Source organism: Eurosta solidaginis, chromosome 3 (assembly GCF_040869045.1).
Source record: "Eurosta solidaginis isolate ZX-2024a chromosome 3, ASM4086904v1, whole genome shotgun sequence".
In the NCBI taxonomy this organism is placed as follows: Eukaryota; Metazoa; Arthropoda; class Insecta; order Diptera; family Tephritidae; genus Eurosta; species Eurosta solidaginis.
The window spans coordinates 311662-335482 of NC_090321.1; the positions used below are offsets into that span (position 1 = coordinate 311662).

General features: G+C 37.3%; 1 protein-coding gene and 1 pseudogene across 1 annotated transcript in view; one reads left to right on the plus strand and one right to left on the minus strand.

Moving 5' to 3' along the window:
• Window positions 1–1109: 1109 nt before the first annotated feature.
• Window positions 1110–1839, minus strand: LOC137243771 (uncharacterized; annotated as a pseudogene).
• A 14256-nt stretch (window positions 1840–16095) lies between these two features.
• LOC137243047 (putative helicase mov-10-B.1) overlaps window positions 16096–23821 on the plus strand; it is a 139886-nt gene continuing 132160 nt past the window's right edge. Inside the window, exons 1-2 of the mRNA XM_067770215.1 lie at window positions 16096–16259; window positions 16325–16497. Of these exons, the coding sequence (XP_067626316.1) occupies window positions 16220–16259; window positions 16325–16497 (213 nt within the window). The 5' untranslated portion in view covers window positions 16096–16219. The remainder of the gene's footprint in view (window positions 16260–16324; window positions 16498–23821) is intronic.

Genomic DNA, 23821 nt, shown 5'->3' on the forward strand with positions numbered 1-23821 from the left:
CAAATTCTTCTTCTTATGATTTGCTTGCAACAAAATTGGTGAGATGGCTACTTTTCAATATCAGATGGCGCCAGTTTCGCTCATTCTACCGTTCTCCATAAAAATACATGCAATCTACTCGTAATGCATAAGCTTGTGTTAAAACCATCTATATGAAAAACTTATGTGTCGGAGCTGTAACACATTAATGCTTGCCAACCACGTCGGCCACGATCAAATAGACCAGCTCTCAAGCGAAAAAATCTAAAAATTTTGATTTTCATCAACGCGAAGCCGACAACAAATAAGTTTGAACACGACATCGCCCGATACGCATTTGTGCGTTGCCCGGCAGCTTAAGATTTACCATAGTAAATTTTACCAAGTAGCGCAACTAACAGCTGATCGGTGAAATTCGCTCATTCACACGCACAGTTCTCGACACAGTTTCAAAAAAAAAACTTTAGATTATTTAGCTTAAATTTTAAAGTGAGATAATACTTACCAATTGATATATATATCTGTGGACATTTGAAAGAACAACTTAAGTCTAAAAATTAAATTTTACAGGATAGCGAAAAAATACCTTTAACTGCGTACAAAATCTTTGTTGGTAGTTATTAAATAGAAATAAAGCCATTATATAATGAAACCATTATCTGCCGTACCTCTTTTAGTAAAATTTCTTCTCTATATGTAACGGTTTCTTTTTAAATAAATTTCAAAAAAATTTAGTTCTTTTGCAAAACTGGTTTTAGAAAAAAATATCAACTTAAGTCACATAAGAAGTTTTACAAAAATTACTTCTTATACAATTTTTAAATAATTTGGTTACGTAAGATGACTTAGGTTACTTTTGCAAACAGAATATTGGAAGAAAATCGACTTAAGTGAAGAGTCTAAAATTCATTCATCAACTTAAGTCACATAAGAAGTTTTACAAAAATTACTTCTTATACAATTTTTAAATAATTTGGTTACGTAAGATGACTTAGGTTACTTTTGCAAACAGAATATTGGAAGAAAATCGACTTAAGTGAAGAGTCTAAAATTCATTTTTAATAGTAATAGGCAAAATAAACCAAAAAAAGTCAAAAGAAAACACATATATAACGTATAATAGGAAAGAAAATAAAATGATTTAATCTAATAATCTTGAAATGTACATGCATATAATAATACATTGACAATTGTTTTAATTTCCATTGATTCAACTATAAGTTATTTTCTTCAATTTCATCCAAATCTGAATCTATTTCAACTTCATGTTGTTCTTCCACTTTAATATTTTGGTAAAAATTATGCAGCTCTGGTTTAATCAATGGCAACATATCAAGTAAATCGCGCTGTTTGTTTACAGAAATCGGAAGAGGACCTGTATAACATTTTGAGAGCTCGATGTTTTGATTTCTTTTGCGTCGTGCACTTATGTTCAACTCCTTGAATGAATCGTCCATGTCAAGAGATTATTTGTACCGTATCAGTCCAGGTTCCTTTTTTTCATACCGCTTCCACTCAAACTGTTCACCTAAAAATACGAATAATGATTAAATAAATATAAGTAAGTATAAAATACAAACCATTGGTGTTATTGCTTCTCCAGGTATATTTGTCTTTCATCAATGCATGAAAATTGTAGAAATCCTCCTGTTTCATGTCCTGAGTAATATACTTTTTGTTTGTAGCGGCAATTAAATTAGACCAGTCATGGGGATGCTGAATAGAAACAGAAGAGTTTCTTTTCTTCTTTTCTATTTGTGCGTGAACTGTATTAAATTCTAGATGAGTATGACCAACAACAAGAAATTTGTGATCAATTATTTCAATTGTAGGATGATCTTCCAATACTTTTACGAACATAGCACAAATAAATGAGTTACGGTTCTGACCAGTGCGGGAATCGCTGTATTATTGGGTAAGCCTAGAAGACATTTATAAATGCAAGAGCCGATATCATTGGCTCCACGCTTCGCAATAGTTTCGTGCCAAATATAGCAGTTAGCTTTATTGGTTGCACCATCATGAATAGTTAAATTGAAAGTCCACAAAAGACGTTTATAAAAAAAATATAGAAGCTTTCAAATAAGGCGTTGGCAGACACTGCTGAAGGTCAAAAGAAAACATTTTCAAAGACTTATCTTGAAGAGAAAGTTCTTTGTCCCTTTTCTTACAAGCGTAGGCAAACTCAGCAGCATCGTGGTGCTTTTGTAATTGTAATTTAATCTCAGATTTTTCTTTATATTCTCTGTGTTTTTAATTTTTTCTTTAATATCTCGCATTGAGTGCATAAGTCAAGCTGGGGCATTTTAAATTTAATATCTAGAGTTTTAAATATCTCCTGAAATTTAGTTTCTGATACCGGATTAGAAATATTTTCTTTATATAATCTATAAAGCGATGCCAGATTAAGGCCTCGTTGGAAATAGAGCTTGGTAGAATGACGTCGGCTGTAATGACTTTCATATTTTGGAATACTGTTTTGAAGTTCAAAATTTCATTATGCTTTTCAATTGTTAGTTTGTTGATTGGGACACGCTGTCCCCGGCAGTCATCGGGAATAACTCCACCGTATTCCTGTTGTATTTTGTATTTACAAACAGTTTTGATTCTCTGTTCAGTTTCACCATACAATTGAAGAAAGCATTTTTTGCAAACTTTTGTTTTTTCGCCGTTAGTTTCAAAATGATAAATATAGACGTACTCCCGTTTATTAGGATTTGCAAGGGTTGACGTTTTTTTATGTTGAACTTCAATTAAGTTTGACAATATTTGCCGACGTGAACTATAGTCGCCTGTACTATAATAACTTCTTGAAAGGCTGGTTTGTTGTTCGACGCTAATTTTTGTTTTTCATTTCATTCTACATTCCCCCAGTACGCATACATTTATGTCAGTCATGCAGTTACTTATAGATTTTTTGTACTCCTTGTTAATATTTCTACCTGGTGTTTTACTTCGTTTTATCAATTCAGTTGGAGTAGAAAAAATGTCGGCCTCATTCAAACCGGGTGAGTCGAAATTGTTAATGTTTGACTCTAATGCTTTTCCCATAATCTGTATGCTTTCAGTGGTGGAGTTTAGCCCCGAAACTTCACTTGAAGGGATAAAATCTGAATCAAGAAAATCAGTTTCATGAAAGGCGTCCTCTTCAGACTCGGTTTCACTTATAAATCCATCAGAAACCTTAGTCTGTATAGCTTCAGATGGAGACAGTGAAGATGTTCCTACTGCAACAACACATGACGCGCTAGCTTCTATACAAAGGGGTGCTAAATCCGAGACCATACCTTGAATTTGCTGATCTTTCAACAAACTACTTTTAGTTGTTGTTTCTATCGAATTAGGTGATAAAATGCTTGTGTCTATTTTTGGCAATTTTCTTGCCATATTCGCAAGAATTTGTCCTCTTTTCATTGCAAAATATCTTATCTGAAATTTTTTACTGATATTTGAATTTAATAGAAGCTCCTAAGTGTAATTAAAATATCAACACTTTAAGCGTTTTTACTCCAAAAATGTTCAGAGAATGCTCTTAGCAAGACGTAAGTTGTGTTGACACGACGAAAGTTGATTTATTACTAATTGTAAAATGAATCGAACTCCTTTTATGTTTGTATTATTTCATATTCTGCACGCGGAAAAGCACTTACACGGGATTAGGTTGCTTTTCCAAAAGTGAATTAAACAAAAAAGGGAGCAACCTGAGTTTACTTAAGTTGCTTTACCCAGCGGTAGTTAGAAACCTATTTCGAATATTTTTTACCTTTTCTATCTTATGTGACTTAAGTTGTTTTAGCAAATGCATTAGTGACAAATATTGAGTTAAGATGCTCTTACAGAGTTCAAATCTCCGTAAGTAGCCATGATATTATTATGGTGATTAGACAGAAATGACCGGCCCAAAAAAGTTTCTTTATTATTAAAAAACTGGTAAATTTACTTACCTCGACTTGGGTTGTTCTTTCAAATGACCACAGATATAGAATATATAAGGCGTTTTTGTTGTTATTAAAGGAATTTTTTACTTATATTAAAGTTTTTATCATTTATTTTTGAACTTTATTTTAACAATTTAATGAGTTTTTAAAGCATTTTCGTGCATATAAATACAACCATGTGCATATACGTTTTGACATTACATTTCATACACGTTCGTATTTGCCATTCTCATTGTTTCTAAATTCGTAAACAATGACTGCGGGTATTTTGTGTGATTTTTCGAAAAAATGTATTATTTTTGTGAAATTTTATACTTAATCTGTGGTATTGTGGTGGTCAAAAAGCTTTTATGCAAAAATACTTAGCCTCACAACGCGACAATGTATTTCGTAATGTCGAGTACTTATTTTTTTTTTGTGATCTAATTGACGCTGCATTCGCAAGCATCATATGGCAAGGTACTTATGAGAGCCCTTAAAATGCCAGGTTGTCATTGATTCTTATTCCTCAATTTTTGTGAGCATAGAGCTGCCTGATCTCCTCATCTTTTGTGAGCATGGAGCTGCCTGATCGTAACTCGCAATTTTGTTCTTGCTTTGTATAAATTCTTAGTTTATGTTTTGTATCTCCGATTTAATGACGCGTTACGCGAGTTTGAGGTTTCAGTGAGTCAATTTGGAATCCAAACCACCCCTCAAACCAGGGATTAAAAATAAAATTTTTTCCATTAAGTGCATCAATGTATCAAAATTTAAATTGTAGTGCTGATAAAGAAGTATGTTCTACTAAGTCTTTTTTTTTTTTTTTTTCTATTCACAAGTCCACCAACTATCCCACAGGAACCCCCAGCGAGGAGATGTCTGGAAACAACCCACCACCACTCACCAAGGGCCCCAACTGAATCCGCCGCTAGACTTGTTTCAAAAGTTTCTATATTCTATCAATTAAATTTGCATTTTTTAAAAAACTTATGAGTTCCTCATAATCAGATAGCTTACGACTTTTTAGTAATTCAGTTAAATTATTATATTTAGTAAAAATTGTTAGATTTCCTCTATTTGTATGTAGTGCTCGGCATTCAAAAACAAGGTGTTCCGCAGTTTCCAACATATTACAGAAACTACAGTTACCCGACACTCTAGGAAGAAAAACGCTCAGATAGTCCTTACAATATGTGTGTCCTGTCATTAGTCTGTTTATAAGTTTAATCTCGTATGGGCTGAAAACACATTTTTTATCTTTATACCATGACTCCTTATTAATGTCAGGCATAATTTCAGCAAATTTGTTCCTCTTGGATTCATTTCTTGCTTTATACTCAATATTCCCATTATTCCATATGGCGTTTTGAAATCTGACTCTAGCTTCACCTAGAGTTAGTTCGATTTCCAAGTACTGTCCAAATGAATACGCTGTTTTCGCAGCTATGTCCGCTTCTTCATTGAATCCAATGCCTATGTGACTAGGCACCCAAAACAACTGTATAGACTGCAGCACCCCCCTTAAGGAAAAAAGTAAATTATGGATTTCCGCTACAATATAGTTGTCCGTCTTATCACAGTCCATTACCTCTAGAGGTGACAGACTGTCTGTAAAAATTGCCGCCATTGGTATTTTGCTTCTAGCTATTTTTAGAACTGCTTGCTTGATTGCAAGCAGCTCACCAGTCATCGACACTACCTTTTCGTTCAGCTTGTAAAGCAAAGACGTTTTACTCTGCACATTATATATCGCACATCCTACACTATCACCAGTGCAGGACGCATCCGTGGCAAAAATCATTACTTGCCTTGCCTCCAAGGCAGACTTTTTTTCATTGAAGATGGCAACTAGCTGTTCTTTTGAATAATTGTATTTTAGATCTGGCAAGGCACGATTTGTTGACACTCAAATTTGGGTACTTTTGAAATTTACAATTTGTGTTTATTCTATCAAAAATGTAATTGTATTTATTGTGGATAAAACTATAGCTGCTGTTTAACGTTGGATTTGTACGTAGAGCTGACCTGAGTCCAGGATTAATGAACCACTGTTTCATCAATTCCTTACCAGTCAGCCATTCCGCCCTGACTAGCGGTGGAAGTTCTCCTGCAAGTGCATACCTGGTGTGAATTGGCGTGCTTGGGGGCACCCCAATGCAACGTCTCAGGGTATCATTTATTATCGTCTGCAGTTTTTTATTGTAACCCCTTGGAGCATGTGACCAGGTTGTACAACCATAGTCCATTTTGGAACGTACAAATGATCGATACACATTCACACCTACTTTAGGTGCCAAACCCGATTTAACCGTAGTAAGCCTTTTTACCATATTTATAGCTGGCGTTACTTTCTTCTTAATCCTGGAAACCTGATCCTGAAGGGTTCCACCACAGTTTATAATCCTACCCAAAAATTTCAAACTCCTTTTCCGTTCCAGGACTTCTACACCTATTCTCAGCGAAAAATTATCCTTATTTGATCTCGTCATATACATGAACTGTGTCTTTACGATATTGACCGCCAGACTTAAATCTCGGCATGCATCCTGAAAAACTAAAATTTTTTCTTGTAAATTGTTTAAAGCTTTGGAGGCTAATGTGTCATACGAAATAATCATAAAATCATCCGCGAATTGAAACAAGTGAGTCCTGTTGTCCTCTAACTTGTGTAGTTTAGCTGTATACACATTGAACAACACAGGTGAAAGGCAACTACCTTGCGGTAGTCCATTTTCCAACTCTATTTTGCTTTTCCCTAACAATAAGGTTCTTCTATGCAGAAAATTATATACCCATCCATATATAATCGGATGGACTACATATTCATGTAATAATTTTGTTAACGCAACAATGTTTACACAGTTGTACGCGTTCGAAAGATCTATAGTACATATAAAAACCTTGTATCTATTTTGCTTCGCCACTTCAACAGTGTGGATACATTCATTTATACACACAGGTGCTGACCTAAGCTTCCTATACGCAAAACTTCTCGGAGGGATTATAAGATTTTCCTCGATGTAACTATTCAACATATCTTTAACATACAAATTGAGAGTCTTTGCTACCACTGAAATAAGGGATATCGGCCTGAAATTTTCTATATCATCACGATTGTGGCTAGACTTCGGGATCGGAACAATTTTTATTCTCCTCCATCCCTCATAGAAGTTGTTCTCATTTAGATGCTTCTCTAGCAACTCTGTTAATTTATCCCAAGTATCCCTCGGAAGGGCCATAAGCATCTTATATGTTATTTTGTCTTCTCCCCAAGCCGTAGCTCTTTTCTTCGAAATCAAACTTGCTAACTTATTACTTACCACTTGAATTCTGTCTGAGTTCTGTTCCTCTAACTGTCCTAACATTTCCGCCAGCGTTGGGGAGCTAGGAAAAACAATTTGATTTTTCAAAAACTCCAAATATTCCTGGTTGTTTTCCGACGCCCATTCTGATATTGTGTTTTTATTTATATTTTTCACATTGTTTATAAATGACCATGATTTTTTTGCAGTGGGCTCCTGATTTACCATATCAATTGCTTCTTAGCTTCCTTCACCGATTTCCTCCAGTTCTCCAGCAGGATACTAGCTTGCTCTAGATCCTCCCTTCTCCCTGTTAGCCTCGCCTTTCTTCGTGTCGCGTTTAAGACTCGATAGCTTCTAGCAAGCGTCTCACTCCACCATGCTTTGGGCACATATTTAGCATTGTTTAAGTCGTATGCCGATTCAATCCTTGCTTTCTTTATGGCTCCCATTAGTTCATCGATACCTTCAATATTTCGTATAATACTAAGTTTTTTGTAGAGAACATTTTTGGCTATAAACATCACAGGTAGTCTAGAAATACTGTTGATTTTGATAGTCACCGTACGATGATGACTCCCCCCTACAAACGTTTTCTCACAACACCATGTTATGTTGGAACTAAGACTAGTAAAGTTCAAATCTAGGACACTGCATGCCCCAATATCAAGCAAGTTTGACTTTCTAAAAAAAGGTCTTTGAGCCATCATTAAGACACCTCAGTGAAGCATTTGTAGTTATTTCGAGGAGTTTCTTCCCTTTCGTGGAGTCAAAGGAGTCACCCCAGACACTACACCTAGCATTTAAATCGCCAAGGATCAGCACATTCGTCTGCGGGTTTAAAAAAGTTACAAGCCGTGATATTTCATTTTCAAACGTGATTGAATCCACACTAGGTTGCATGTATAAGGAGCATATCGTTAAATTATTGTCTAAATTTGTTGTTTTAGCAATTAAAATATCCATGTTTGAGTGGTACTTAACCCTCTTAAATTTAATGTTGTTTTTGAACCCAATAGCTACGCCACCATAACCATCAGGCCTTGTTTTTTTAATTAATTTAAAATTTAATAATTTATGTTCTTCTTTTCTCTCATCATGAAAGAAAATTTCTTGTAGACAAACTATATCTATTTCGTTTTGCATATTGAATGCATCAATATGCAATTTATTGGATTTCAAACTTTGACAGTTATATTGTAGAACCCTGACCATTAAAAGTACGACATCTTTCTAGTCTCTCATCAAGAGACTCACCGTGTTCACTGTTCAGCGATGAAAGTACCGATATAATAGGGTCATCACTGTTTAGGTTGAACCTAATGCATAGTTGTTTAATTATTTTTTCTAATTGTGACACTACTGTCCATCCTTCTTTATTAAAGCATGGTACATTGTTTTCTGTTTGAATCTTACTCCTCGAGGGAGAAACAGAATTTGAGGAACGCACATGGTTTTGTGCAACAACGTTGTACTTCTTTGTCACTAATCTTTTATTGACTTCCCTATTCACATCTATTGTTTTTGGGGCCCTGCTATTTAATGGCGGAAAATCTGCCTCATAATTTTCTAATACACTGAACCTGTTCGCAGAGTGGAGCTGCACATAATTGTCATGTGCTTCTTTTCTAGTAATTTTTTTCAGTGTCATGATTTCTAAAACCTTCTTTTCTTTTTCCCATACCGGGCACATGTTTCTGTTTAACGATACATGATTTTTATCGCCGCAAAGAATGCATTTCTTGTTTGTGCAAACTTCGTTGCACCCCCCCTCTGTGCCACACAAAATACACCTATTTTTCGAACGGCATCCCAGCCTCGTATGTCCCAGCCTACCACAGTTATAACACTGCTTAGCCTGTGGAAAGAAATGATACACTTTACAATTTGTGAAGAAAATGGTTACTGATTCTGGTAGCTCACACCCCGCAAAACCCAACTTGACTGTTTGTGTAGGTATAAGTTTAGTTTTGTCATCCCTATCACGTCTCATTATCCTCTGCACCGACATTAATTTCACATCCGATCTCACATTCTGGAAGATTTCTTCATCGGAGAAATCTTCTGGCACATATCTTACTACTCCAAATGTTTCTATAAAGGACCTAGGAATAAAAGGTCTCATTTTCGCTGCCTGCATCTTTACATTTTTTAAACAGTCATTTGCCAGCTGTGCTGAATCAAACGTTATCTTGTACAATGTCCTGCCAATAACCTTTACGTCATTTATACCTTCAAGTCCAAAGGTCATAATTTTGTTCCACAAATATAGGCCATTTCTTGGCATTTTATTGTTTGTCAAATCCGAGTTAGATGTATCTACCAAAACTGAGCACACCCCACTGTAGTTTGTAGAGTAGGTATAGCTATTTTGAGTTTTTGGAGTATCATTGTTAACACTACCTAACTTTGCTTGTTCCTTCTGATTTTGAGGAGTTTCGTTTATATCCATATTTTCTACTTCCAATGATTTCGTCATTTTCACATTTTTTTCGCAATCCAATGCCTCATTATTTTTACGAGACGAATCTTTGTCACAAATCGTCGCATCATGTTTTTGTAAGCCTACCATTTTGTCTTTTTCGCTCTCCAAAATGGCGTTTACTTTAGGCATACAACCATCAGTCCCTATATTCGTCAATTTTGTATTAGTTTTAATGTCTTTTCTGTTTATAAGCATCCCTTGTAATGGGGGCATCTTGTAAGGCTGAGAAACTTCATCTTTCTTCCTTTCACTTTGTTTTCTTCTTTTCATTTTGGAACGTATAGAGTTTTTCTGCGATGTACCATTTGGTTTAGATACATGATCATCCGAATCATCCATACTATCCACCATGACCGACGCCGAAGCGTCAGCCATTTATAAAATGCAGAAAAACGCTGTTTTAAGAATGCCAAGCACTTACCGTTTTGTAAGAAATATCTTGGAAAAGTCGCAATTTAGAAACACTAGCACTGGACTCTCCTTTAATCAAATTTATTGACAATAAAAGTCACTTTTAACCAGAATTATACCTTTCAACAACACTACAACTTTAATTAAATTTGCACAGTTAAAGTTCACACAACCAAATATTGCACGTCTATTCTCATTCAATTGCGCCTTCGGAATGTGTCGAGCATTGTAAATTTTACCAAGTAGCGCAACTAACAGCTGATCGGTGAAAATTCGCACATTCACACGCACAGTTCTCGACTCAGTTTCAAAAAAAAATTTAGATTATTTAATTCAAATTTAAAAGTGAGATAATCCTTAAAAATGTATGTATACAGAATATATATTGCGTTTTTGTTGTTATTAAAACAATAGTTTTATTTATATTAAAGCTTTTATCATTTTTTTCTTTAGCTTTGAAAAAACTCCGACCACCATTCCTTCATTATATGACATTCGACTGCCTAGTCCACTGCCTTCCACTCTATTCGCAACATAACGTCTACTTAAGCTGCCAGACTATATAGTAAACAATGGTGTCGAGTACTTATATGGATATGTATTTGATGTGGAAGTTTGCATTTGGGAACACGGTTACCACTTCGGTCCATTTGGACCAAAAAAGGTCCTTCCACCCCTATATGGTCCGCTGGTCCCTTTTTGTCAATTTTGGTTCTTTTTCGGCACGGTTTTGGTACTTTTATTTCTTTTTCACTGAAACAAAATTTCAAAACACTGCTAAAAAAATTGCCGCAAATCTATTACGCACATATAATTTTCAATTTACTCCAATGGAATTCTCACCACGAAAATTGCTCTATCAATAAAATGTAGCAGAACAATGACATTTCATTTGGGAGATAATTTAGGCGAGGCATTAAAAATGAAGTGTTGAATGTTCGGACAAACACATTGTCATTAATTTTTGATGAAACAACGCACTTATCAGAAAAAGACTTGTTTTAGTGTTTAGCTATTTCGATCGGTATTCAATTATTATACAGTTGAAACTTTTAAGACGCTTCATTTTTAGTCTGAGTTCAAAACGCACACTTACTGAATCTAGGCTCTGGTATAAAGTTTAAGCTGTGAGTGAAAATGAAAGCATCTATAAAAAATAGCATTAACACAATTGCTTAGTTTCATTTACGATTTATTGAGTTTGCCACAACGCAAATTTTTTAACCGTTCCTTACTAAAACCTAACTGCGCTATACATTTTATTTCATTGCAATCAAGCAAAACTAGGTTCACAACGTTAGATTGGTGAAAGACAGTCTTATCCTAAAAATTTTAAAATGTGTTCCCTAAGGTACACTTTATTTTTGTTTGTGCAGTTTGAACTAAAGCCAAGTATCCCCTTTAAAATTTTATATAGGACACCCCTGAAACATCCTACAATTTTCGCTTTTTACAACAAATACGATACTCTAGTAACTTGCCGAATTGTTTGTATACCAATAAAATAAAACTAAAATTTGGTCCTTTTTTCTTGAGGTCTGGTCCTTTTTCGATAAATTTTGGTCCCAAATAACAACATGGTGTGGCAACCGTGTTTGAGAATGCACGTGATAAGGTTGCAATTTTCCGAACTTAATTTTTTTTTAAATAATGAAATAGTAGTATGCAAGCGACTGCCATAGTAGTAGACATGTACATGAATATTATGAACAAAGTTTAAAGCTAAACAAAATGTCTTTGAAATATAATCTAAGAGAAGATGGACACCAGGCGTAGCTTCATAGACGCGTATTAGGCACAGCATAAGCAATATTGAGGTGTAGAGAGATCTTAGCTGCATGCCATATTTTGCAGGCGTCTACGAAGCTATGCCTCTTGTGTATCTTGCCTAAGTTCAACTTTTTAGGAGATCTAAGATTTTTAATTAATATTGATAAATAACACCTAAAGCAAATACGCTTATGGTGGCTTTTGCGTCGTTTTGGCACTTGTGTTGCGTCTACATCTGACTTCGAACACACGTGCTTTAATTGCTTCAATCCATAAGCAACGCAACGCCAACGTTAAAGCAACACACAAATAATTAAAAACTTACGTTCTTCTTGAAGTCTCTTGCATTTTAGAACAAAAAAAACCGATTTTCTATCGCCGTTCAACTAAATAAAAAACATAATATTGTATTCATGTCGATTTCGTGATCGATCAGGAGAGACGGTGGAACATATACTCCTGGAACGAGACGCAATCTGATGAGGGCACAATATATCAACGGTCGCAGTGCAATCCCCAATAAATTTTCTATCTATCTTCATGTTATAAAAATAGTTGTATTTAATTTTTCCTCATGTGACAGGGGAACTTTTAACGTCCGTTATTTTAAAGTAACCCTTATTTGACGAATCACTGAACGATTTCTTTCAAATAAAGTGTGAACGCTAACACCGAAGATGGTGAAAACGGCCCCTGGAATTGTTATCTTATATAGCCAAAGAAAGTTATACATAAGCAAAATTTAGTCAGCACAAAACGAATAGTTAGAGAAAATTTAAAATATAATGCATATGTATAAAATGCATGCAATTTATGAAATCATTTTTAATATAAAAAATTAGTTTGACATATCAGATTTGTCAATGTTATTTTAGTCCTGCTACTTTTAACACATTTATAATATTTAAGAAGAACATTTAAGAAGTAAGAAACATGATTAATGCTTACATTAATACGTGTTTCATTTATTTTCATTGAGGAATAAGTTCGTAAAAATAAAAAGCACGTTTTTATAAAGTACATGTGAAGCTCCATAAATAAAATGAGTAATAGAAGGAACATTTGTTTACATATTACATTTTTAAAATGAAAATCTGCTAAAAAAGTAATAGATTGAACATTGGTTTGTACATTACGTTTTTAAAATGAAAATCTCCTGCTAAATAAGGACCAAAACCTAACTACATTTTTTCATTTTCGTACTTAACTACACTCCCTTTTGTGATTCAGGATTTCGGGAAAATTTTGAAAAAACTCTGAACATCAATTCCTTCATTATATGACATTCGACTGCCTAGTCCACTGCCTTCCACTCTATTCTCAACATAAGCTCTATTTAAGCTGCCAAACTATATAGTAAACAATGAGATTTACTATGGACCTGTACGACCTGTACTATGGTTAGGGATGAAATTTTGAGGAGCAACATCGACTGCAGAGGTTTTATTATATATGTATGCAGTTACCGGCCAAAACCAAAAATTGTGGCTCTACCCCTAGGAGCGATGTACCAAAATACTGATAAGTAATATATTTTTATTTATTGTTTTATTCCGTTTTAGACCAAACATTTAGTTATATACATACATATAAGAGGTTTGCTAAGCAATTTATTCAAATAAGACAACATGTCAATATATATACATGTATAACATAAATTATAATAAGAAAACAGAAAAAACTGAGATCAGGCAAAAGGCCAAAAATTCATTTAACATGTTTCATACTTGTACTCATCCTACATAAATACAATATATATTTGTTGTATTGCCTTAGAGTTTTGCTGCACAATAGATACTTTGCGGAGTTGACACTTAATTTTTTTAAATAGCGCCACACCTTATTTTTGTTCGGCATATTGATTTCGGCAAGAAGTTTGTGGAAAATAGAAGTTATAAAAAATGTGCAAGCAACTTCCTTTTAAAAATAATCAAAAAGCAGCCCTTTATTAAATAAAAGCAATGTTGGTCAAAGTAGCTGAAATTAAAAACTATTACGCTGTTATCAAAGGTAATCAAAGACGGTGTAAAAATTAAGTATTATCCACATAATAACATTATTCCATAAATCCCGGGATACTACTTCACGATCTACATATTTACCTCACGCCTTTGCACTGGCCATACTGCACTTTCGATTAAGATGTTCACCTATTTTTTTAGTACATATATGTAAAACTCCTATATTGCTAATAGAAAATGCTCGCAATGTGTTTTGAATTCGAAATCAAAACAAGACAGCCTATAAAATTTTTGTGATTGTAGCAGCATAAGTGTGACAAGAAAAAAATTAAATTTAAGTACATTCGATGATTGAATACAAAAACAAAAACGTTTATACAGCAATATATCGGCACTCTGATGTTTGGAAATGTACCTAGACTTTTGTAGCAATATAGGAGTATTACATATATGAATTAGTATAAAATATTCATTAGAAGTCACAACATAATTTAAAACAGTTATTATTAATAACCTATCCTTTTTACATCAGTTTGCAGCAACTTAACAAAGAAAAAAGGGCCCATTAATGATACTTAAGGCTCCATTACTGATACTTAGCATAGACTTGCTTGACTTGAAAACTGTCACTTACAGTTCTGTTAAATGAATATTACATGTTACTGCCCTGCAAAAACTGTTGGATTACGTGTTCCATTTTCTTCATGTTGGAGCACTCTAACAATATTCCTTTGCAATGCGTTTGCGGACCACCATCAGCCGATCATTGCTCGTTTTTAACGACCATGATCACGACACGATGTCGATCGAACAGAGTTACCAAAAGTAAAATATTGCATACAAATAACTGATAATAAAATTTTACTATGGCAACTCTGATAAAATGAGCACTGGTTTTATGTATACATACTATAGTATAGAGAAATATTAGTTTCTTTATTCACGCAAATGCTAAATAACATAAGAATATTCGTAGTAAAAAATATAAAAGTTGTATTGCCCCTCTTCATTTACTTTCATTTTAAATTAAATTCACTCCGATAATTCTTTCCGACACAATTCCTCTTTAGTACTTTGACATATGATCCTCTGTGGGTGCTCCATGGAGTACAACAGTGCAAGTACTTTGGAAAGTACTTCCTTACATTATTTATGGAGTAATCACGTTTTTTGAAGGGTGATTACTCAAAACTTAGCAACACTTGACTTAGAAGTCTGTTGAATTTTGATTTTCTATGTAAGTTCTAAGTGACGTTTACATTTTGAGATTCCATTTGTTTCTTTCCATTTCATTTTGACATTTTGTCATACAAATTGACATTTATTGATTATGAGGCCAGATTGTATGCGCTAAGTGGAGTATAATCGTGGCTATGTTGCCAAGTTTACGCCAAGTCAAGTCAAGTCTATGCTAAGTATCAGTAACATTGTAAATTTTACCAAGTAGCGCAACTAACAGCTGATCGGTGAAAATTCGCACATTCACACGAACAGTTCTCGACTCAGTTTCAAAACAAAACTTTAGATTATTTAACTCAAATTTTAAAGTGAGATAATCTTTACGAGTTTATGTACATAGAATATATAAGGCGTTTTTGTTGTTATTAAAACAGTAGTTTTATTTTTATTAAAGCTTTTATCAATTTTTTTTTTTAATTTTGAAAAAACTCCGAACACCATTCCTTCATTTTATGACATTCGACTGCCTAGTCCACTGCCTTCCACTCTATTCGCAACATAACCTCTGTTTAAGTTGCCAAACTATATAGTAAACAATGATCAGTAATGCCCTAAAGAATGGCGTCAACATAGTGTACCTATACCAAGTGTGTTCACTAAGCGATAAACGTCAAAACTACAAACAGCCTCGCTCACCTGATGGAAATCTCAGGTCTAGAGTCGCATTTTTGGTCTCAACGACAACATTTTTGTCTACCAATCGTCTCGACTTTTTCAATTTTTCAATCATTCGGAGCATTCGGTAATGGTATCCATTTTGAATTCGCTGTCATTCCGAATCCAGCGAGTGCCTGTCAGAATGCTTGACAGATAAGTCAACACACTTGTACTTGTACACTATGGGCGTCAATAAATTTAACTTTACAGATGTGGATGTTCGAAACATCGACAAAGTTAACATCGATGTTTCGGCAATTTTTCGATATTGAGTAATTTTGAAACATCGATGTTAAACATCGGATTTTCATCCGATACTATCGGTGTTTTAAAAACATCGATGTATCGTTGGCATCCCTAACTATGGTTTAGTGTAAATTTACGTCTCTGTATAACGGTTTGTTTTTTGTGCGTTTATCAAGCGGAAAACGACGGACGAATTGCTAGCTTCATTTATGTGCAATTAAAGTATTAAAAAAGTTTGCAAATATAAAAATGCCAAAAAAGTCACGCAAACCATCTACTCTGGCATTCGGTATGAAATGAAAAATCTTGATAAGCACTTATTTTATCTATAATTAATTTTGTTGTGTATTTTAGAAAAGGAGGTCATTGGACAATTTCTTATGTTTTTGTATGAACGCCAAAAAAAGAAACCTTCAACGGATTGGAGTATAAACAAGCAAGAAGTGCGTCTAGAATTTCGTAAATTTATAGATTTGCCCAGAAATGGCAGTCTACGTAAACGTATACCAAGAACTCAAATCAATGATGTAAGTAAATATTTTCATTTTACTTTAGGGTCCCGTTTGGTAACAGTCTAGAACAGAGGCATTCTTTACTAAGGTTTACAATGACAAGAGGTCGATTGCTGACGCCTTTTGACGTCGGCAACAATAGTCCGAAGTTGGTAAAGAAAAAGGCTTTTGGTAAAGGTCTAGTTGAGGGGTCGACTCCTAATACGCTACTAAAAATATCGAGAGATTTTACCTCGTTCAAAAGATATTAACGAAAAACGGAAAAATTACCCGCGGGTCCCTCCCAAACCGGTGGTGGGATTCTGAGTATTTTAGCGCAGAACACTGTATTAGTGGCCTTCGGCCGCGCTTATAAAAAATTGCCCTGGCTTGGTTACGTAGGATTTCGTAGATGGTTTATAAGTGGTTTTTAATTCCATATCACATACGTTTGGTAAATATTGACCAAATTGTAGACCAAAGGTGACGTTTTTTGGAACGATATTCCTTGAAATAAGAGAAAATCATCATGTAGGAAAATGAACCTAGGGTAACCGTGGAATGTGTTTGTATGGCATGGGTATCAAATGAAAGGCATTAGTGGGTATTTTAAAAGGGAGTGGGCCTTAGTTCTATATAAAATGATGTTTATTAGTCTATATTTATTAACTCAAACAAAACTAAAACTAAAAGAACAATATCTTAACTTAAACGGGAAAGTCCCAAATTATATATGCGTTGAAATTCAAAGTATTACTAGACGTTGGCTGTAGTTGCTAAAACTCAGCTGTTCTTTGATGTTGCCACATATTGCGGCAGGGTTCGATTTGGGTAGTCACTACACCACCCCCCTTTCTAGAAAATCCGCCGATGTGCTGGTACCAATACTTGTGGCTTGTGTTATTGCTGCTCATTCATTTCAATAATTATCGTGTATGGCTTGGGGTATTTGTTAACAACCAGGTATGGCCCGTCGTAAGGTGCTTTCAACGGCTTTTTAATTGTATCGTCGCGTAGAAAAACATGGCTGCAAAAGCGCCGATCCTTGGGGAACAAATACCGCACATTTACCATGCTGTGACGTTTGTATTGGTCGAACGGTCGCGAAATGCCGTCGCAGTTCTCGTAAAAAATTATGTTGGTTGTTTGGAAATAATTCCTTGGTTTGTGTTTGCGATTGCGTTTGCGTATGCGTTATCGATTCTTTGCTTTCAAAGTATAAATTTGCTTTGTTTTTTAAATCCACCAACACGTCGTAGTGTCTTAGGAAATCCGCACCTATTATAGGATGCGCAACGTCGGCGATTATGAAACACCACGTAAATGGCCGTCGTAGGCCGAGATATAATGTTATCTGTCGTTTGCCGAATGTATTAATTGTAGTATTGTTCGCAGCAACCAGTTTCATTGCGTTTGTTTGCATACTCTCACCGTGACGTTTGGGTACAACCGAAACTTCGGCGCCCGTGTCGATGAGAAATTTCATTGAAAACATTTTGTCTCAAATTTAAAGGCGGCTGGAGTTCATATCCTCCTCCGACATAGCCGCTTTGTACGGAGGGCTGACTAGTTTTCCGAAAGCTTTGGTGTGAAAGCGCATATTCCGGTTTGTATCCCGTGTCCTCACTGCGTGAGCTGGTCGGTCGTGCTTATTGCTGAGGCGCTCCGATCCGTTGCTGTTTATACGTTACCTCCCGCTTCTCTAAATGATCTAGCCTATCCACCAACTCTGACATGTCTGCTGTTACATCGTCACTTGGTTTGCAATGGGTGGCGAGGAAATAATGTCGCTGGCATGTGCTAGTACAGCTGAATCGTTTTCGGCAACGACCGTTAAATATTTGGTTGTACTATGTTGTTGTCGTCGGGGTTACCACTTATAGAATATGATGTTTATTATTCTATATTTATTAGGTTAGGTTAGGGAAAGTCCCAAATTATATATGCGTTGAAATTCAAAGTATTACTAGACGTTGGCTGTAGTTGCTAAAACTCAGCTGTTCTATGATGTTGCCACATATTGCGGCAGGGTTCGATTTGGGTAGTCACTACAGTTCTATAGGTGGACGCCTTTTCGAGATATCGCCATAAAGGTGGACCAGGGGTGACTGTATAATGTATAAGGTATTAAAGAGGGTTTTAAAAGAGAGTGGCCCGTAGTTGTATATGTGAAGGCGTTTTCGAGATATTGACCAAAATTGGACCAGGGTGACCCAGAATATCATCTGTCGGGTACCGCTAATTTATTTATATATGTAATACCACGAACAGTGTTCCTGCCATTATTTCAAGAGCTTTTGATTTCGCACCGCAGAACTTTTTCATTTTCTTCTACTTAATATGGTAGATGTCACACCTATTATACACAGTTCTTTCTAAAGTTGTATTTTGGTTCAAAAAACGAATCCAATCACCAATTTTCATCCCTTTAATCGCCCATTTAGAAACATTATTGAAAGCCCCGGCAATGTCTAAGAAGACTCCTAGAGCATATTCCTTATATTCCAGGGCTTTCTCTACGCTTATTACCACACTATGCAATGCGGTGTCTACCGACTTGCCTTTGATGTACGCATGTTGTATTGTGGCCAGCAGCTTTTCATCCACGTTGGACTTTATGTACACATCTATCAGCCTCTCAGAGATTTTGAGCAGAAATGATGTTAAGCTAATGGGTCTATAATCTTTGGGATACACGTCACCGATCTTCCCCGCCTTTGGTAGGAAAGCTACACGAGCAGATCTCTAAGAGTGCGGTATATGATTCAGTCTTATGCACCCATCGAATATTATTTTAAGCCATTCCACGACCGCCCTACTTGAAACTTGTAGCATGGCCGGGAATATACCATCTGGGCCCGGCGATTTAAAATAGAGGTGTACGCCGATCACTATATCAGCGGCGGCGGCGGCGTAGGCGGCGCGCCGGTGTTCTTGCTTTAAAACGCTTTTTTATATTTAAAAAAACTATTCCTAGGAAAGGTTTTGTTTGTATGTACTATTTAAGGGAATCAGCGTATTGGCGATTTCGGAAAGATCCGGGGTTTTTGCCTCAAAGTCTCGCGGATCGTTCAAAGAATTTCAAGAGCAGCTCCTTGCGGAGCGACTGTCCTTCATTCACTTACTCCAGGGATGCTTCGAACCTATCCCCGGTCTAAGGGACTGGTAATGTTGCGTCTGCCGAAAAAAATTGAGGTACTTAAAATGGTGACACTTTTGTCGGTATATCTCGTACAAAGCGTAGTTTCACCGAAGGAGATGTTCTGGTCTAATTTCTAATACTCGTTATCGACACGATTTCTTTAAATTATTTGAGACCCCTTGCTGGTCACGCACAAAGGCGTCTTACGGTTGCTATTAATGGTCTTTTAATACTCATGGCATAGTTTTAACGATGAACACCAACGCTGGCCTATTGTTAATCGCGCCAAGGGGGGCATCTAGTTTTTTCGGCTCTTTTAAGAGCTATAATTCTCGAACAGTAGCAATCCTGTCCACCACCAGTCGCTACCACGCATCTTGGCCCTCATACAACATGCCAGTACAGAAGCTATAGAACTGTGACTTCGAACTCATACCTTCGTGAACGGCACTCCGAAGACTTTCTAACGGATGTTTTTTTTTGTCGCGCTATACTGCCGAGCACTACGAGAGAAACACCCCACTTCCCGGCGGAGGCCGCAAACTTAGCGAGAGAATGTGACCTTATAAGGCAGCTTGATCCAGGCGACCCCCAAAATAAGGGATATAAACCAACGCATCAGATTGCTTGTGGATGAACACAAGCGGGCGAAATGGGAGGAGCACCTAAGAGGTTGTAACCTCTCTACCGGTGTGGGTAAACTTTGCTCCACCGTAAAGTCCCTATCGAATCCGACTAAGCACAAAGACCAAGTTTCCATCGCCTTTGGCGACAAAGTGCTGTCGGATGCGAAAAAATGTGCGAGCGCTTTCTGCCGACAATATATAATGCATTCTACGGTCGACAAAGTTAGACGGAGGGCCAACAGACACGCACATAAACACAAATTCAGCGCGTCACCAATCACCATCACCGCTAAAGAGGTAGAGGATGCCATTGGTCGCGCTAAACCATCCAAAGCAGTGGGCCCAGACGGCATAGCCATGCCGATGCTTAAAAGCCTAGGGAAAGAGGGTTTCAAATATTTAGCGCAGGTCTTCAACCTGTCTCTTTCCACCTTTGTCATACCCGAGAAATGGAGAATGGCCAAGGTGGTCCCGCTACTAAAGCCTGGTAAACCAGCTAACATAGGAGAGTCGTATCGTCCGATATCTCTCCTATCGCCAGTAGCAAAGACGCTCGAAGCCATTTTGCTCCCTTATTTCCAAGCAAATTTGCAACTAGCCTCCCATCAGCATGGCTTCAGAAAACTCCATAGCACTACCTCCGCGCTAAATGCCATTAGCACCCAGATAAATTGCGGTTTAAATCAAAACCCCCACCATAGAACAGTACTCGTAGCGCTAGACCTATCAAAAGCTTTTGATACGGTCAACCATGGCTCGTTACTGCAAGACCTGGAAGGGTCTACCCTTCCCCCATGTCTTAAAAGGTGGACCGCAAATTATCTGGGTGGTCGGCAGGCATCGGTGCTATTTAGAAACGAAACATCACAGCCAAGGCGAATTAAACAAGGGGTGCCACAGGGTGGTGTCCTATCCCCACTTCTGTTTAATTTCTACATATCTAAGCTACCTTCACCACCGGAAGGAGTCACAATCGTTTCCTACGCCGATGACTGCACAGTAATGGCCACAGGCCCAGGCCCACAGATCGATGAGCTATGCAATAAAATAAACGGCTACCTCCCTGATCTCTCCAGTTTTTTCGCCTCGCGAAACCTGGCATTATCACCGACTAAATCTTCCGCGACCTTATTTACAACATGGTCGTCCCAAATGTCGACCATTTTGAACATCCACGTCGATGGCTCTACGCTACCTACTGTCCTACACCCCAAAATCTTGGGTGTGACGTTTGATCAGGATCTACATTTTGGTGAGCACGCAGCCGCAATTGTTCCGAGAATTCAGAGCCGTAACAAAATCCTCAAATCCCTTGCTGGCAGTACCTGGGGAAAAGATAAAGAAACGCATACAAAGCAATTAGCCAGCCGATTACGTGCTACGCGTTACCCATATGGTCGCCAAGCCTAAAAATTACCCACCGGAAGAAGCTACAGGCCTGCCAAAATACTGCTCTCAGAATTGCCACGGGCTGTCTTCTTATGTCCCCAGAACACCATCTACATAATGCGAGAATACTCCCTATCAGGGAAAGAAACGAGATGCTGACCAAACAGTTCCTGTTGAATACCCAGAAACCTGGGCATCCCAACAGACATCTGAATGACGAGCCAGCACCGCCTAGGGGCTTAAGGAGTCATCTCCGTAAGCATTTTGAGGAAATACGGCATCTGAGAACACAGCCGTATGAAGCGAAAAAACACAAGCAGGTCCTTGGTGAACTCCACAAACAGGCGTCGGACCTTTATGCCGGGAATTGCCCGGTGAACCCAGTACTCAAAGTAAAGTATCCAAAACTTGCGGAAGAGGAACGCATACTCCCCAGGGAAACGCGTGTCACTCTGGCTCAACTTCGTTCTGGATACTGTAACAGGTTACACTCTTACCTATCCAGAATCGACCCCGACATACAAAATGTATGCCCCGCTTGCAATGTGTCCCCACATGACACCAACCATCTCTATAATTGTAATGTGGAACCAACGCCTCTAACACCCCTTTCCCTATGGTCCACCCCTGTTGAAACAGCAAGTTTCCTTGGACTCCCGTTAGAGGATATTGATGACAGTTTGTGATCGGTCGCGTCTATTAGGTGGGGCGAAGCACTGCTACAACAACAACAACAGAGAAACACCTTGAAACGTTGGGGAATGACTATTCGGCCAAGGATGCCGCCCTCGAAATCATAGCAGTCCAGGTGGATATTATTGCATAACTCATGGGTGAAAATAGTATAATCCTACATAATTTATGTATATTTTACAAGGACCCTGGATACCTTTTTTTTAAATGTAGACCAAAATTTGCAGATGTGTTCGAAACATTGATTTCAATAGTCTTCGCTAAACCAAAACGATATTTTAGAATGAAAGTCGACCGATTTTAAGTTGAAAGATGTTAAGGTTATACTCTCAGTTCGAACTGTTGTTTTCCGGACTTGTGATACAAAAATTCATTATGAATAACCGTGTAGCTTCAGTTTTCAAACTAGTTCGACTGTCCACTATGTTAGAGTAGTATCACACCCGGTCATTTGTTCGACTGTATGGGTCAAAACTTTTGCTTCACCACTTTGAGTGTTTTTGCGAAGGACAAAGCCTTACCTTGTAAATATATGTGCCTACGTATTCCCATATGTAACAGGAACCGAAACGTGTAGGTGATATTTAAACTTGGTTGACAGCCTATATTCAATGTGATTCACTCCAAAGGACTAGTTGGGATAGGGCCGCCAACTTTAGGAAATATCAAAACGGGAGACTGGGGTGTTGAATGATTAAGTGTGAAAATCAAAATTAACACATCGGATGCTATTTTAAAGTTTCGCAAATTAAAAACAGATGTTTGAATATAAGGCCAAGTGGTAGAAAGAGTTACACTACGCAATTGGATTCTTATAACTGGCAGTGATGCGCATCCGTTGATACCCCTTTCGACCATATCCGTCCAATTTTCGACATGAACAATAAATGGCCTAGACAGGCTTAAATGAGTAGAAAATATAGTACCGCGCCGGACGCCGCTGCGCCGATATTTTTGACATACGGCGGCGGCGTGCAAAAAAGGACGAAAATCGGCGGCGGCGTTTATCGGCGGCGGCGTATATCTCTAATTTAAACTTAGAAAACGTCTTCACTGCTCATTCGATCTTGGTATCGGTCACCAAGCCCGGCACTACCCGCTCCGTGATCGAAGTGTGAGTGCTGTCTGCTGGCTCTTCTAAACCATCTCCCGATGGGAAATGTGTATCGAGAAGCACGTCAAGGGATTCCTCAGTATTACGTGACCATTCCCCGTTCTCTTTCTTTATTAGTCCCTGGATTATATTTCCCCTTGCTAGGACTTTTCTCAACCGTGCTGTTTCGTCCGTACAGAAACTTTTCCATGATATTCTCTTTGCCTTGGAAATTTCACGCTTGTAGATCCTCAGTAGATCCATGTACTCGTCCCGACACGCTTCGCTTTTCGCGGTCTTTGCTAGCTTGACACATTTCTTTTACCTGTCTTCTGAGAAGACTCAGTTCATTGCTCCACCATGACGGCTTTGCTTTTCCTCTGAATCTTCTTAGAGGGCAAGCTTTGTTATGTAGTA